The following is a 12760-nucleotide window of genomic DNA, read 5'->3' as shown; positions in this document are numbered from 1 at the left end:
GCCCATAAACCACTATGATCACCATGCCAAGCTTCACCGGATATCTGCTGTCGGTGCCCGAGAGCGAGCGAGAGAGCCCTGGTATTATTACAATATACGAAACATACGCATCTTGTTCCGATACAGTATATAATACTGATACATACACTTGGTATTTACCGGGTCTGGGTGTGGGACCGATACATGATGTAATTATGCCTAAGTTATGCATCTTGCTTAGGTCGTCGTGTATAGTATACTACTCTACCCTAATCTATATCGAATGTATGAACTTTGATTATGTGCACACTATACACTACACTAGTATACAAATAATACAATAGATTCCTTCAACCTATCTACACCCCATAACTGATCATCCTAGGGTTATTTCCGGTATCTTCATACCTACCGACAATCATCACCTACAGGCTGACTGACAGACTGACAGACTGATCGATCCGATTATATTATCAAACGCTAGAACCCAATAGCGGGATTCCAGAAACGCTTGGCAGCAACCACCATTTCCCACGCTGAGTGAATTTCTTAGATGATCCCCATCCCATTCACACACTACTAGTACTCCCGGATATATACCACCGCCACATTCAGTAGTATACTTGTGTAATTCCTTCCTCTTAAGTTTTGTAGCCTTTGCTTGGCTTAAACTCAACTCTGATTACGTTGCTGATTAATGCATCGCAACATCATTAGTAAACTAATACCCTGACCCCAAGCCCCATGGAAACTTCCAGTCCGGGACGGAGACTTTTTTTTTTCTCCTTGTTGGAAACGAACTAACTAATTGGATATTAATCTGATTAGTCTACGGAGTACACACACACAGTCACACGGAGGGGAAGCAAGAACCACTGCGGATATTGCGGATATAACGGTCCAATCCCGGTGTCGCTATACCCGCAACTTAACTAGTAGGAAAGAAGTTTTTGGGTGGCTGGCTCTCCATCCAGTGTGCCGGAAAATGAATTCAATTGATTGAAATTATTTTGCTAAGTCTAGTTTTGGTGACTGACAAGGGGCTCGATCTGGTAAATGTGTGACTGTGTGGAGCTGTGGATACCATAACTATGCAAACATTCCACCCTGAGTGAGGCTTTTTCACTCTCCGTAGCGCGCGTAGAAAACCACAATCCTGAATCCAGGCGGTTTGCTTCAGCTTCAGCTTCAGGTGGATCATCAATCCCCGTTTCGTTTTCAATCTGCTCTGCAAGTAGACCCGCTTCGGATACATATCACGGGTGATAAGGGTAAATCGGCACGCCGTGTGATCATGTGATGCCATGGATAATCGGATGATTATTTGCTAAGGTAAATTTTCTTCCATTAAAAAAAAAAAAAAAAAAAACTTCTGGCTAGTATATACTAATCAACGGAATCAAAAAGACGGAAAATTCCGTAGTCTAGATAGATTGTTCCTGTCCTCGGCGATGTCCCCCATGCCACATTGCCCATGCCGAGCCTAGGCACTAACTAACTAATCTCTCTCTCTCTCCACCGATCGGCCGTTTATTGATTCACCCATGGCATGACTCTTGTCCCCGGCAATTTACCTCGGGTCTACTCCCTCCAGGCTTTATACACGATTGTACTGCCGTATTTCTTCCCCTTCGGGAGAATGACCGTGTGCCGCCATCCGGGCTCATTGACCGCATTGACAAACCGACTGGGCTCGATGCAGAACCCCGCAAATGGGCCCCGACTCGGCTTCCCGTCTGTCTCGGGTACATCGATGCCTTGGCCCGTGTAGAATTGGAAGGCCGGCTCCGTGCTGTGCACTTGCAGGTGCAGACGCGTGTCTGCGTGCTGGAACTCGGCCAGCAGGCGGAGGGGTTCACCCCGCGTATCGAGCGGAACGCGGGACAGGTCGCGCTCCATGATGAAGACATCGTCGAATTGGTTCTGCGGGCCGAAGGTGAATTCCTTGGTGACTTCGCTGGGGTAGGGCTCGATCGGGCCCAGTGGGATGCCGTTTTCTAGTGGTAGGTAGTCCTGTGTTGAAAGTTTGGCGATGGTGCCTTCGGTGGTTGGTCCGCCGTTGATGTTGAAGTAACTGTTCGGAAGTGTCAATATTTCTGTTTTGCTCAATTGGATGTATGAAATAAGAGGCAAACAATACCTGTGGTTAGTCACATTAATAACCGTCTCGTTGCACTCGTCGCCCACCAACTCAGCCTCATATTCAATCTTCAGCACCGACGTCGTCTTGCCATTCTCCACCTCCTCACTCGTGGTATAGTAGACCCTCAACTCCACCGTACCCGGGTATCCTGCCTCCCCATCACGGCTCAGATATGTATACAGCAGGGTAGTCTTCCCATCGCGGGTCAGTACCGTTGGGCCATCGAACTCACAACGACCCCATCCGCAACTACCCCCGTGCAGCGCATTGGGAGGATCGTTCAATTCGAGCTGATATTGCTGTCCGTTGAGAGTCTGAATAACACCGTCTTTGATGCGGTTAGCAACGCGTCCAATATTCGCGCCGAACCAAGGCGAGTTGTGCTTCTCGTAAGCTTCTTTCGTGGTGAATCCTTGAACGATGTTTTGTCCGTCCACGTTGAATTCCTGGATGATGGCGCCGAGGGAGAGGAACTTGGCAGAGGTTTTGTCGCCCATGTTGACTGATGTGCTTTCGTGCTTTCGTTGTAATAGTCTAAACGTGTCTGATAACGGGCAATTAGAACAAGGGGAAGAAGAAGTAAGGAATCTGTGAATATATGAAGAGAAATGGATGAATGTCGCGGGGTCAACTCACTTTCCGCCCGCTACCCCGCAATTCTGCTCCAACTGGAGAAAAGCAACCAATACGGCACACACGCTGGAGAGCTGACGTCCTTTTAATGACTCGGATTGGTGCAATGATAAGATAGATGGTCCCTTCTTACTAGGAGGTCCATTTAAACTCGGTTAAATTATCCAGGATCCCCAGGCCTGAATGCCATCTTGTGCCTTGTGCTTTTCTCCTATTAGGCTAAACCGCACTTCGTAGCATGTGGTTGATTTGCCGAATCGGGTAAACTTCCGGATGCTGTTGCCTCAGGCAGAAAGGGATGTCAGTCAGCTTCAAGGTTGGATATGTTTGTTTCCATTTGTGGCTGGTCGGAGCTTCATTGTAGTGGTGGTAGTTTAATATTGGAGCTCGTGATCTAGACAAGATTAAACTAGTCCTTTAGCTTGACTACACTACTTACCTGCTTACGCTATAAAAAGAGCAGCGTGGGATGGATAGAGAGTCAACGAGTTAGCTAGTCGGCATCCCACTCCCTCTCCCACATTACACAACAACAGGCGGGATTCTACAATCAACAAGAAATGGGTCTAACAAGGGATCTTTTTCTGCTAGAGCAAGCATCCCGCCACTAGACTACGGTGCACGCTCATTTCCTGATCGCCGAAAGAGTCCCCGCAAAATGATGGGATAGATATCTGACACAAAATGACTCATTCGGAAGGGCTTGCGAGATACACCAAGCCTGACCGTTGAACGGCTGCAGGGACCAAGCTCCTAAATCCATTAATACTACGGAGTATAACTACCTAGTAACCCGACTAAGTTGATGGTTACTTAATCGGAGTCAAGTGGGAGGGCCGGAGGTGGGATCAGATTACGAGATGGACCAAGACAAACAAGAGACAAGACAGCGAGACAGACCGTAATTAACCGTATGTCATGACATACCATAACATACTGCCCACTAGTGTCCGGATGACAATACGCACAAGGTTCGAAACGTGGAGTTAAGACGAACAACCGCTCCGAAGCTGACAAGACTTTTTTGCCCACAGTACGGAGTAAAGTCAGTCAACTTACGGTCATTCAACTAATCAATGGACTTAACTAACTGAAACCTCGGGTCGGTCGCCGCGGAGCTTGGGGCTTCCGTGCCGAGTCCGTAATCCGCTGATTCAGCGCTTTTAGTTGGTTGATCCAAGTGTGGAAGCGAAAATCGAAGATACTTCTTGTTTCTTCAATTAGAAAATTGGATTGGGATAGGATGGATAGTGTGAACCCAAGTTTCATCTATAATTGAGGCGATCGTTTTCCTCGCTGCTCTGTGGGTTTAACCCCTGAGAAGACCATAACTCCGTACTGTGGCACTCTTGCCACCTGGATAGCCCTATCGTTGTAATAGTAGCTCTTTGCTTTTTGATAATCCCGTCCCTACATACGGTAGTTGATTAGCACTTCCACTTAGCCACGGCAATTGAACTTAGATGCTACAATGCTTTTGCTGGGCACTCATCTCGTCCCATGCTTGCATTTGCATTCGCAACTTGGCTGAATGGCATATGGCATATGACCTCGTAAGAAGCTCAGCACAAGAAATCGCGCGGCCCCCGGGGATCGCAAGAACCGTTGCATCGGCATTCGGCATTGCTAGATTGAACCCCCCTTATGTAGATACATACTACATAGTACGGAATACTAAGTAGAGGTACCGGGAGCCCCTATATCATGCATTGAGAGACAGCCACAATAATAACCTACCCGGGCCCGTTGCCATTAGAGTAACTCCGAGAGAAAAGTTCTCCGTAAGTAACTGACTGGTGGCTGTTAGCAATCCTGATCTCAGCATGAGTTCAGGATTATAAATCCGGCGATCGGGCTGCCAGTCCTCAGCATGGTATAGTGGCTGAGCGGTCTAACCCCATCATCAATGCGTCCACTTGACAACAACATTACCACACCCTGATGTGAGCGCTGCATGCAGATGTTCTGGGGAAGTTGTGTTGGTGGTCCGCGATGACTACTGACCAGTCTGAGTCCACAGTATTTACTGACGGGCCCCCGGGGGTGCATTACCCGTTTGGGCGTCACTAGTCCTCACCATTATTTGGCTGATTATTGCCAGACAAGACAATTGCTTTTGTGTCTCTTGAAAGGGGGTGTGGACTTGTTGTCAGTGCCGGCTGGAGAAGCGATCCTTGCCGTGCTCCGTAGATACACTGCAAGTTTAACCTTCACAGTCCAGTAATCACGTATGGGGCTCTCTCCATTTTAGGGAACCAGAAACCATCACCTTGGATCAAGCAGACGGAACGGAAATAGGGATATGGATATGGGGACTGTGAAGAAAAGAAACTACAGAGTAGAGGGGAAAAGAAAAAGTAAAAAAAAAAAAAAAAAAAAGTAAAAATTTTGTAGTCCTACACGTGGAGCAACAGGAGATGGACAGCTTAACGTCCATTGCCAGTAGAAGATCGCATCGAATCCTCCGTAATCCGGAGGGAAATCAAGGTTCAGTCCCTTTCCTGGCAGAGTGGACGCATTCCGATGGGAATTCGGATGTCGAACCAGGTAAGCGATGCTATTGCCTGGGCACTGGCACTGGCACTGGCACTGACATTGACACACGGTCGGCAGGTCGGCATTTCGGCCTGAGTGCTGGTCCGCCCCGTGGCTGACCATCAATATCCACTCACGCTTCTATCCACAAGAGCCAGATGAGGCAAAGACTCCATGGAAGGAAAGTAGAAACGGAAATCCAGAGCAAATGAACAGGAAAAGGCAGAAAAGAAAGGAAAAAAAAAAAAGTGACTCTCTCTCCCCACCAGCGGGTGTGTGGGCTGGGCTGGGCTCCGTCGTGCCAGACCCAAACATCAAATTGGGCTCCGTCGTATCGAGGGTGGAGACTTTTGGACCCTCTTCGTTTTCTCATGGGGGATCCATCGTCCAGGCAAGACTTGTTATTCTTGTCCATGAATTCTTGTTCAGCGATCAGGTCCCTTCCCCCCCTTGACCACCATAGGGGACTGTTGCAGGAGGGCAGTAGGGTTCACTCGACGTGTCACGATCTACCTCGTATCCCCATCGGGGGCCACCTGAGTGGTCCAGCCAGTCCAGATGTGGCCGGAGATAAGGTAGAGCTGTCACCGGCCTTTAGAATTTGAATCTCCATGACGTCCTCCATCACCGCATTAGTCACTCGTGGGAGGTTGGAACGTCATCTGGGCTTAACGAGCGCGAAGGGGAAAAAAGAAGGTTCCTGGCCTCGGCAGTCGGTCTCCGTGGGCCGGTTCGCCCTGCGCGCCCTAGGCAAAAGTTCGGCCACTTCTCGGACAAAGCGACGTAGGTGAGGTAAATAAGGATGATATAGATAGAATATATTGTATATTTTCAATGTCGGAGACATAATAATGGCATAGTTATAGAACATCCGAAACTAGAACCAGCATCGGCAAAGATCACACAGCAAAAAGATCCCAGTAGAGAGAAATCCAACCACCCTGCCTGTTCAAGAGCCCGACCAATGTTTTGTGTAAACTCCAACTCCAAAACACCTCGGCGCCTTCATCATCACAAAAAAGTATAAGCCAAAATAGAATAGAGAGGATGATATCCCCACAAGAAAGAAAAGAAAAGAAAAGAATGTGATGCCAGTCACCCAAAAAAATCCAACACTGTACAGCTGACTGATTACCTCTCTAATGAGAGGGAGTGCTGCCATATGTTCAAAAGAGTCCAATGTCGAAATGTAGCATGTGTAAGATACACGCGTTACGTCGTACGGCGTATGCAAAACAAATGTCAGACGAAAGAGAGACATTACTATGCTGAATCTCGTTGTATCGAAACGATCACTCAGGTCGATGCAATTTCGGGCGCATTGGCATTTAAGAACTGATTGATGTCTTCATAATCGCCCTTGGTGTCCATATATGACGAAGAGGAGAGCATGCAGCTCATCGGTAATTGACGGTTGAACATCGGCGAGGGGACCTGGTCGTCGAAGGACAGATTCGTGTAATCCGATGCGCCTATTAGGTCCAAATCCTCGAAAGCGCCGAAGTTGTTGTTAGGCCATTGTTGCGGGGTCTGAAGGGCGAGGGGGTTCACCACCCCTTGCATGGTCATGGGCGCAACGAATGCGGGATTCGTCGGTGTCATTTGAGGCTCTGATTTGATCGTGGGACCTTGCGTTTGGGACGGTGTGCTGAAGCTGGACTGTGTGCTCGAGAGCTGGCGAGCGAACGGGTCGGAGAAGCGGGAGGGCATGATGGGCGATTGTGCGCTTTCTGAGCTACCGTCGGATGATTCCTGGCGTTGCATGTGTCCGGCATTTTGCCTCCACAGATCTTGTTGCATGGTCTCGGTGTTCTCTTCGAAGCGCTCACCCTTGGTCTGGTCCAAGGCGCCAAGTCGCGTAAGCAGATCGTGCGTGAGAGGATGACCATTGGGCTCGCATTTCAAGGGCTCTCCCGGCCAGCCTTCGCCCTCCAAAGCGCGACGGTACATTTCTTGCAGGCCATTGACCAGCCACGTTTGTTGTTGTTCAAGCATCTCGACATATCTAAAGGCGGCGGTAAGCCAGGTTAGCGAATGATCCAGCATGTCGAAATAGGTGCAAGCTCACCCCTTGGGGTACACTTTGTCGTGAGCCTTCTTCCTCTCGCCAAAGACGCAGATGGCATTATCTGTCCTGCACCGGCCACATGGGTTGGCTCCGTCACACTGCACCGGGTCAGTGCATCAGGACAAGCTGATGCTTGAGCCATGGCTTGGCTTACCTTGGATTTCTTCAGTCTACACCGATCGCATGCCTTACAGACCCTCTTGCGGACATTGCCGTCCGAATGTGAGTGATCGGAAGTAGGTGATGATTGGCGTGCCGTCATTGTGCGCATATGTAGTATATATATATGGCCAGAGAAATCAAAAGAGTATCTCCCCAGTCGAGAAATGAGAGGTGAGGATTAAGAAAGAGTATTGAAAGCAAGATTCCCAGTTCCGGTGGTTACTTTTGTAGGGTAACTAGTCGGCTTTGCTTTTTTGTGTTTCTTTCGAAATTTCGTTTCGCTTTCTTTTTTTCTTATTGCTTTTCTTATGCTTTGTCCTCGCCTATACCTTTTTCTGTGGTGCGGTGTTGCAATGCAATGATCAGTGATCGACAATATGTAAGATTGGTCGATGATATAACGAGGTCGGGGGGTTAAAGGTAAAAAGAAGGTGTAATGAGTAGAGAAGGTTCAGAGAGTCGAGCCAATGCGAGAGCTCGATCGAGACAACCGCATGTAATGATTAATGATCAGGTTGAACGGATCCAAGGACAGGATAGCGTTGCAACGGCCCACCGGTGGTTGGACTTAAAAAGGTAAGATGCGTAGTAGTAGTAGGTGTGGTAAAGAGGAAGTATATCTTTGGGGGAGGGTCGAAGCTCTTTTAACTAGATATAGGGGAGGAGTAAGACGCAGACGACGTAAAGTCAGAGTGATGATGATGATGATAATTGCTACTACAGATGGGCCTGGATGATTATTTATTCGAATTAGTCTAGTCCCCATGGATTTCTTTTTTTCCCATTTTTATTTTTGATTAAAAATAATAGTAAGGTTGGCGGTCCTTCACGTAGGAATGGTCGCCGTCTTACCTTGGGATTATTGACGCAGTCCAAAGGAACCAGAATGGATCGGGTCTGACGGCGCTGGCCGATCATTGGCCGGCCGCTAGAGGTCTGGAGGTTTATGCAGTGGAGCCCTTTCCTCTGTACCGTATTGAGCTCGTATTGACCGTTCCCTCCAAACAAACCGGCACCGTATCATTCATAACTTTTCCTGGTACTCCTGGTTACTTGAACTACTTGCTTGCTTGCTTGCTGCCTGGCTGGCTATCGTCACACTTGTTCACCTTCATTAGGGAGAGAGCGGAAAAATCTTTTTACATAAACCGGGCTAAATCCAAGGCACGTATAAGTTTTTAAGATCAAAATCAACGTGGTGCTCTAATGCTTTGTTTTTATCTGCAGCCACAGCGTGTCAATTCCTTGCCCATACTATACGAAATACATCTAGGATTGATTGAGGTAGTCCTTTCCATACTGTGTAACCATACGTCATAACCGATACGTAAAGGAACCCCTGCGCCGTCTGTATGTAAGGTATCTTACCTGATACGGAGGAACAAGTCGAACGGATAACGGAAGTAACCAGCCCAGGCGGACGAGTTGATTGCCTGAATCGGCATCGGAGACTGCTTGACTCGGACCTCGGAGGTGCCAACTTCCTTTTCGTGCTTGGGAGAATTTCCTCATTGAGGTGTATTTCCTTTTTATTTCCCTCACGTAGAGAGGGGCCCCCATATGATTCAAAAACCTCAATTGGCCCACCTCAAGCCGTATATCCGATCGGGACCTCTTGAACACTGAACAGGTACCTTGTCGACGAGGATTTTTCTTCATCTATCTACCGTAGGTATCTGCCTTGGCGAGAGCCCTACTGTTGGTTTAAGTGGTAAGTCTAACTAAGACGTGGAAAAGATCTTTGGAGGAAGCAAGTGAAAGGGTGGAAATACGTGGTCAACCACGAGGGAGACATGAAGATAGGAGATTAAACGTAGGTAGCTATAGTTATTTCATAACCGAGGTGATTTTACCTGCACCGGTGTCAGTGATGCTAGAGTATCAATCTAGAGCAAGTTGTACCTTTCCAGATGTTCAGGTACATCCATAGCTCTAGAGTCTCAGAATGCGGTAATTCTGTGATTTGATGCAATTTGCAAACCAGCTCAAGGAGATGACAGCCCAAGCCTGCATAGACCGGCATTACGGCACAAGAATATCCACCCCGATTTATCTCCATAATAAATATTTTTTTTCCCCCTTCGAAGCTGACCCAACTCGGCAAACTCATGCCGAACGGGAAGCTTTCGAAACCCAGCATCCACTGTTCTGGTGCGGTATGGTGTATGGATCACTGGGTGGTGGTGGTGGTGGCTCCATGATGATTATGAACATTACCTGACAGGGTCATTAGCAAGTTAGCAACCCATCTCAGGTTCTCGCCCTCGACTCCATCCAAGTGCATCGTTAAAATCCCGATTCGGCGATCAAACACGGAATTGTTTCCCCGTGCGATATCTCTGATCGCTGCTAGTTGATTATTCTCCTAGTTCCCTACATAGTAGTACAACTGTACAAGACCTGTTGATCACCAGCCTTGGCGATTGGCGTTCTCCTTCGAAAGCTTAACGGCAGACCGGATTGATTCCAATCCTTCTTTGCCACACGGGGGGAATGAAGCAAGGAATACCCAGTCCCGTGTTCATCCAATCGTCGGTTCCGATTGTTGTTCGTGATCAGCTTTAGTTTGGGGATGATTCAATAGCCCGGTCAATTAATCATCCTCCTTTTTCTTTTTACTTTCTTGCCTTGAAGCAGCTGCAGCAGAAGCAGCTGCAGCAGCTCCTCTCCACCACGAGGTGCCGTTGGAGCTATCCGCGCATGACAGTCGATGACGTTGATCATCTCTCCGATGGACCATGCCACTTGCACGGTCGCTCGTTTGATTCGATTGTTCCCCTGTTATTCTCTTCCAGCTTAGCCTGTTGTGATTACAGGACATGATTGATTAAAACCTAACAGGCTAGTGAGTAGTGTCTGCCTACGGCTCTCGAAGCCATACTGTGCCCGCGTCCGGAAGCTGGTTTGACCGTCAGTCGGTGCCACTGGCTCAGCTCAGGGATTGACTTCATGCTTGCACCACTGCATCGGGCGCTATCGAGTGGCAGATAAGGTTTCTGATCCTGCGATCAATGACCGCTGGACTACCCTTTTGCGTGTTGATCCATGCCCGTTTTCTCACGATGTACCAATAGATGCTCCATCGAAACTGCCGAGGGTCGCCTAATTCCCGAAGCGGCTACGGAGTATAGTAGAGACTTCTCGGGATTGATTGAACCTTGCACCTGAAGCATGATCGACGCTGGTACTTGCTTTCAGGGGTTCGACGATTGCAGAAAATCTGTTGTCCATAGCCAAACATTGGAAGTCGATTACAGATCGCTGAGACATGCTACGCTCTTGGGTCTAGACCATGCGATGGTTGGTGATAGCGTCATCCCGCAGCGCTCTACCGATATTGACCCCACCACTACCACTGACATGGATGTACCTCGGTTTTCCACTTCCGTCGGCCTGCGGCAGGGATATCGACCATGTGTCCTGTGAGAGGTTGCTGATAAGATACAGCTATCCATGCATTGTTTGTCCCTTGTCGACCGGATTGCAGGTTAGTCTCCTGCACAGGATGAGCCAGCTCGCCGGTGACCTCATTGTTGATCAACCCATGCTCCGGGCCGTGCTTTGCTCCCGTGATAGCCTTCGGTTTGTTTTCTCGAAACATGCCGGTCTATCCGTCTATGCGAATTGAACGTCAAGGAAGTAGATGATGATGGAACTTGCATTTGTGGACGCATCAACAGGTTAACGGCCGGAAAATGAAGTCAACTGAATAAGTAGTATACAAACGGGGGGGGTATAATGTGAAATGTTAATACAAAGAAGGACGGACGACCGCGCTAGGCAGACCTGCAGCCTAACAACAGCTCATGCGCTTCCATATGCTTGTCTTTGCAGGCTTGGATGGCTTGGATGGTTTGCTCTGCCCCGACCCTGGTGCCTCTGATTGGGGAAGACTTTTCTCGCCTGAATCCTGACGTGCACGTTTGCCTCTCCCAAAGAGCCCACGAAGACCACTCTGTCGTTTTTGCGTGCGCTTCTGCGACTCTCCCTTAGCTTCCTTGCTGACCACCGTGTCGGCAGGGGTTTTGGCAGCTGTCGAAGACTCGCCAGTTTGCGCCGCTTGAGTGGCCGAAGGACCCTTCTGGTAGTGCAGTCGACGGGCCTCCACGACCCGACGGACTAGGACTGCGAGAGTGTCAGCTGCTGGCGATGCATGTGTCGGGCTCGATAACGGTGGAGAAGCTTACGGGCAAAGGTTTCCTCAATGTTGACCATCTCCCTGGCGCTGGTCTCCATGAAACCACAACCGTGTTTTCGGGCATACTCCAGACCCTCACGGGAACTAATGACTCTGCTCTCTTTCAGATCGCACTTGTTTCCGGCCACGATCTTGACTGGAGGGGGCATGCCCACGTCAAGACCCTCTGCGCTCGCCCCCAACTCCTTGCGCAACCGATCATTGTCCTCTGCGCGTTGTTCGGTTTCGATCTCAATCATGTCCATGAAGTAGTCCAAGGCGCCTAAGCTTGCTTTGTTGGTGATGTCGTACACGAGAAGGAAGGCGTCGGATCTCAGGTTGGAAGCCGCCCATAAGCCGCGGTACTCCTCCTGGCCGGCCGTGTCGGTGATGGATAGGAAGTATGGCACGCCATCGACCACGCGTGTAACTGAGTATGAATCCTCTGCAACCATTCCACCAGATCGCCTGATGTCAGTAATTGTGAGACAGCAAGACCAGCAAGGAGGGTATACCGATCGTAGGGTCGTATCTGTCGTATTGCTTTGGGTTAGCATGTCGACCGCTTCTTGACCACCGCTGATGCTCAAGGCCGATCCGCATGACTTACTCGTGAATCCACTGACTCCGCACCAGGCGCAAGGTGATGGATGATTTTCCTAGCGACCATCAGCGATAACGTCTTCCCCGTTTGTCGCCCCGCAGTCCCTGCGCCAGGATTGACGAAAGAACCATGGGAAGTTCCAGAGATGGGGTTGCACAGCATACCGCATCCACCATCGCCGCAGATGGTGATAGAGATCTTATCGGTGGCGTCGGCCATGGTGAGACTGTTGAGGAGCGCGGGTAGATACTATGAGATAGATGGGGTGTCGGGGATGCGCACGCGACGGGCGGGTCCAGTAGTGATGAACAGCGAGAGACAAGGGTCAATGGTTGTGTAACGAGCGAAATTTGACCCGGAAGCTAGTCGATTAACCCGGTTCCCCTACCACCAAATGGTGGGTGCTGGAGTGTATCCCTTCACAAGCTTTGGTATGGATACTGTCAAGTCGATGGAGAT

General features: G+C 49.2%; 3 protein-coding genes across 3 annotated transcripts; all 3 read right to left on the bottom strand.

The window, feature by feature from the left end:
* Positions 1-1560: 1560 nt before the first annotated feature.
* Positions 1561-2619, bottom strand: ASPBRDRAFT_113034 (uncharacterized protein; the record flags this gene model as incomplete). The annotated part of the gene is made up of 2 exons (XM_067616716.1): positions 1561-2053; positions 2120-2619. 2 exons carry the CDS (start codon positions 2617-2619, stop codon positions 1561-1563), a joined length of 993 nt encoding a protein of 330 aa, XP_067485612.1.
* Positions 2620-6586: 3967 nt separating this feature from the next.
* On the bottom strand, positions 6587-7629 carry ASPBRDRAFT_113742 (Zn(II)2Cys6 transcription factor domain-containing protein; the record flags this gene model as incomplete). Its single annotated transcript, XM_067616765.1, has 4 exons — positions 6587-6938; positions 6978-7295; positions 7359-7456; positions 7513-7629. 4 exons carry the CDS (start codon positions 7627-7629, stop codon positions 6587-6589), a joined length of 885 nt encoding a protein of 294 aa, XP_067485611.1.
* A 3684-nt stretch (positions 7630-11313) lies between these two features.
* On the bottom strand, positions 11314-12520 carry ASPBRDRAFT_191594 (putative RAS small monomeric GTPase; the record flags this gene model as incomplete). Its single annotated transcript, XM_067620384.1, has 5 exons — positions 11314-11645; positions 11708-12142; positions 12213-12229; positions 12308-12356; positions 12466-12520. 5 exons carry the CDS (start codon positions 12518-12520, stop codon positions 11314-11316), a joined length of 888 nt encoding a protein of 295 aa, XP_067485610.1.
* Between the last annotated feature and the right edge of the window lie 240 nt (positions 12521-12760).

The sequence above is a fragment of the Aspergillus brasiliensis genome (assembly GCF_001889945.1).
Source record: "Aspergillus brasiliensis CBS 101740 unplaced genomic scaffold ASPBRscaffold_1, whole genome shotgun sequence".
Classification (NCBI taxonomy): Eukaryota; Fungi; Ascomycota; class Eurotiomycetes; order Eurotiales; family Aspergillaceae; genus Aspergillus; species Aspergillus brasiliensis.
Note: the sequence above shows the minus strand (reverse complement) of the source record. Positions and strands in the feature narration are given on the sequence as shown.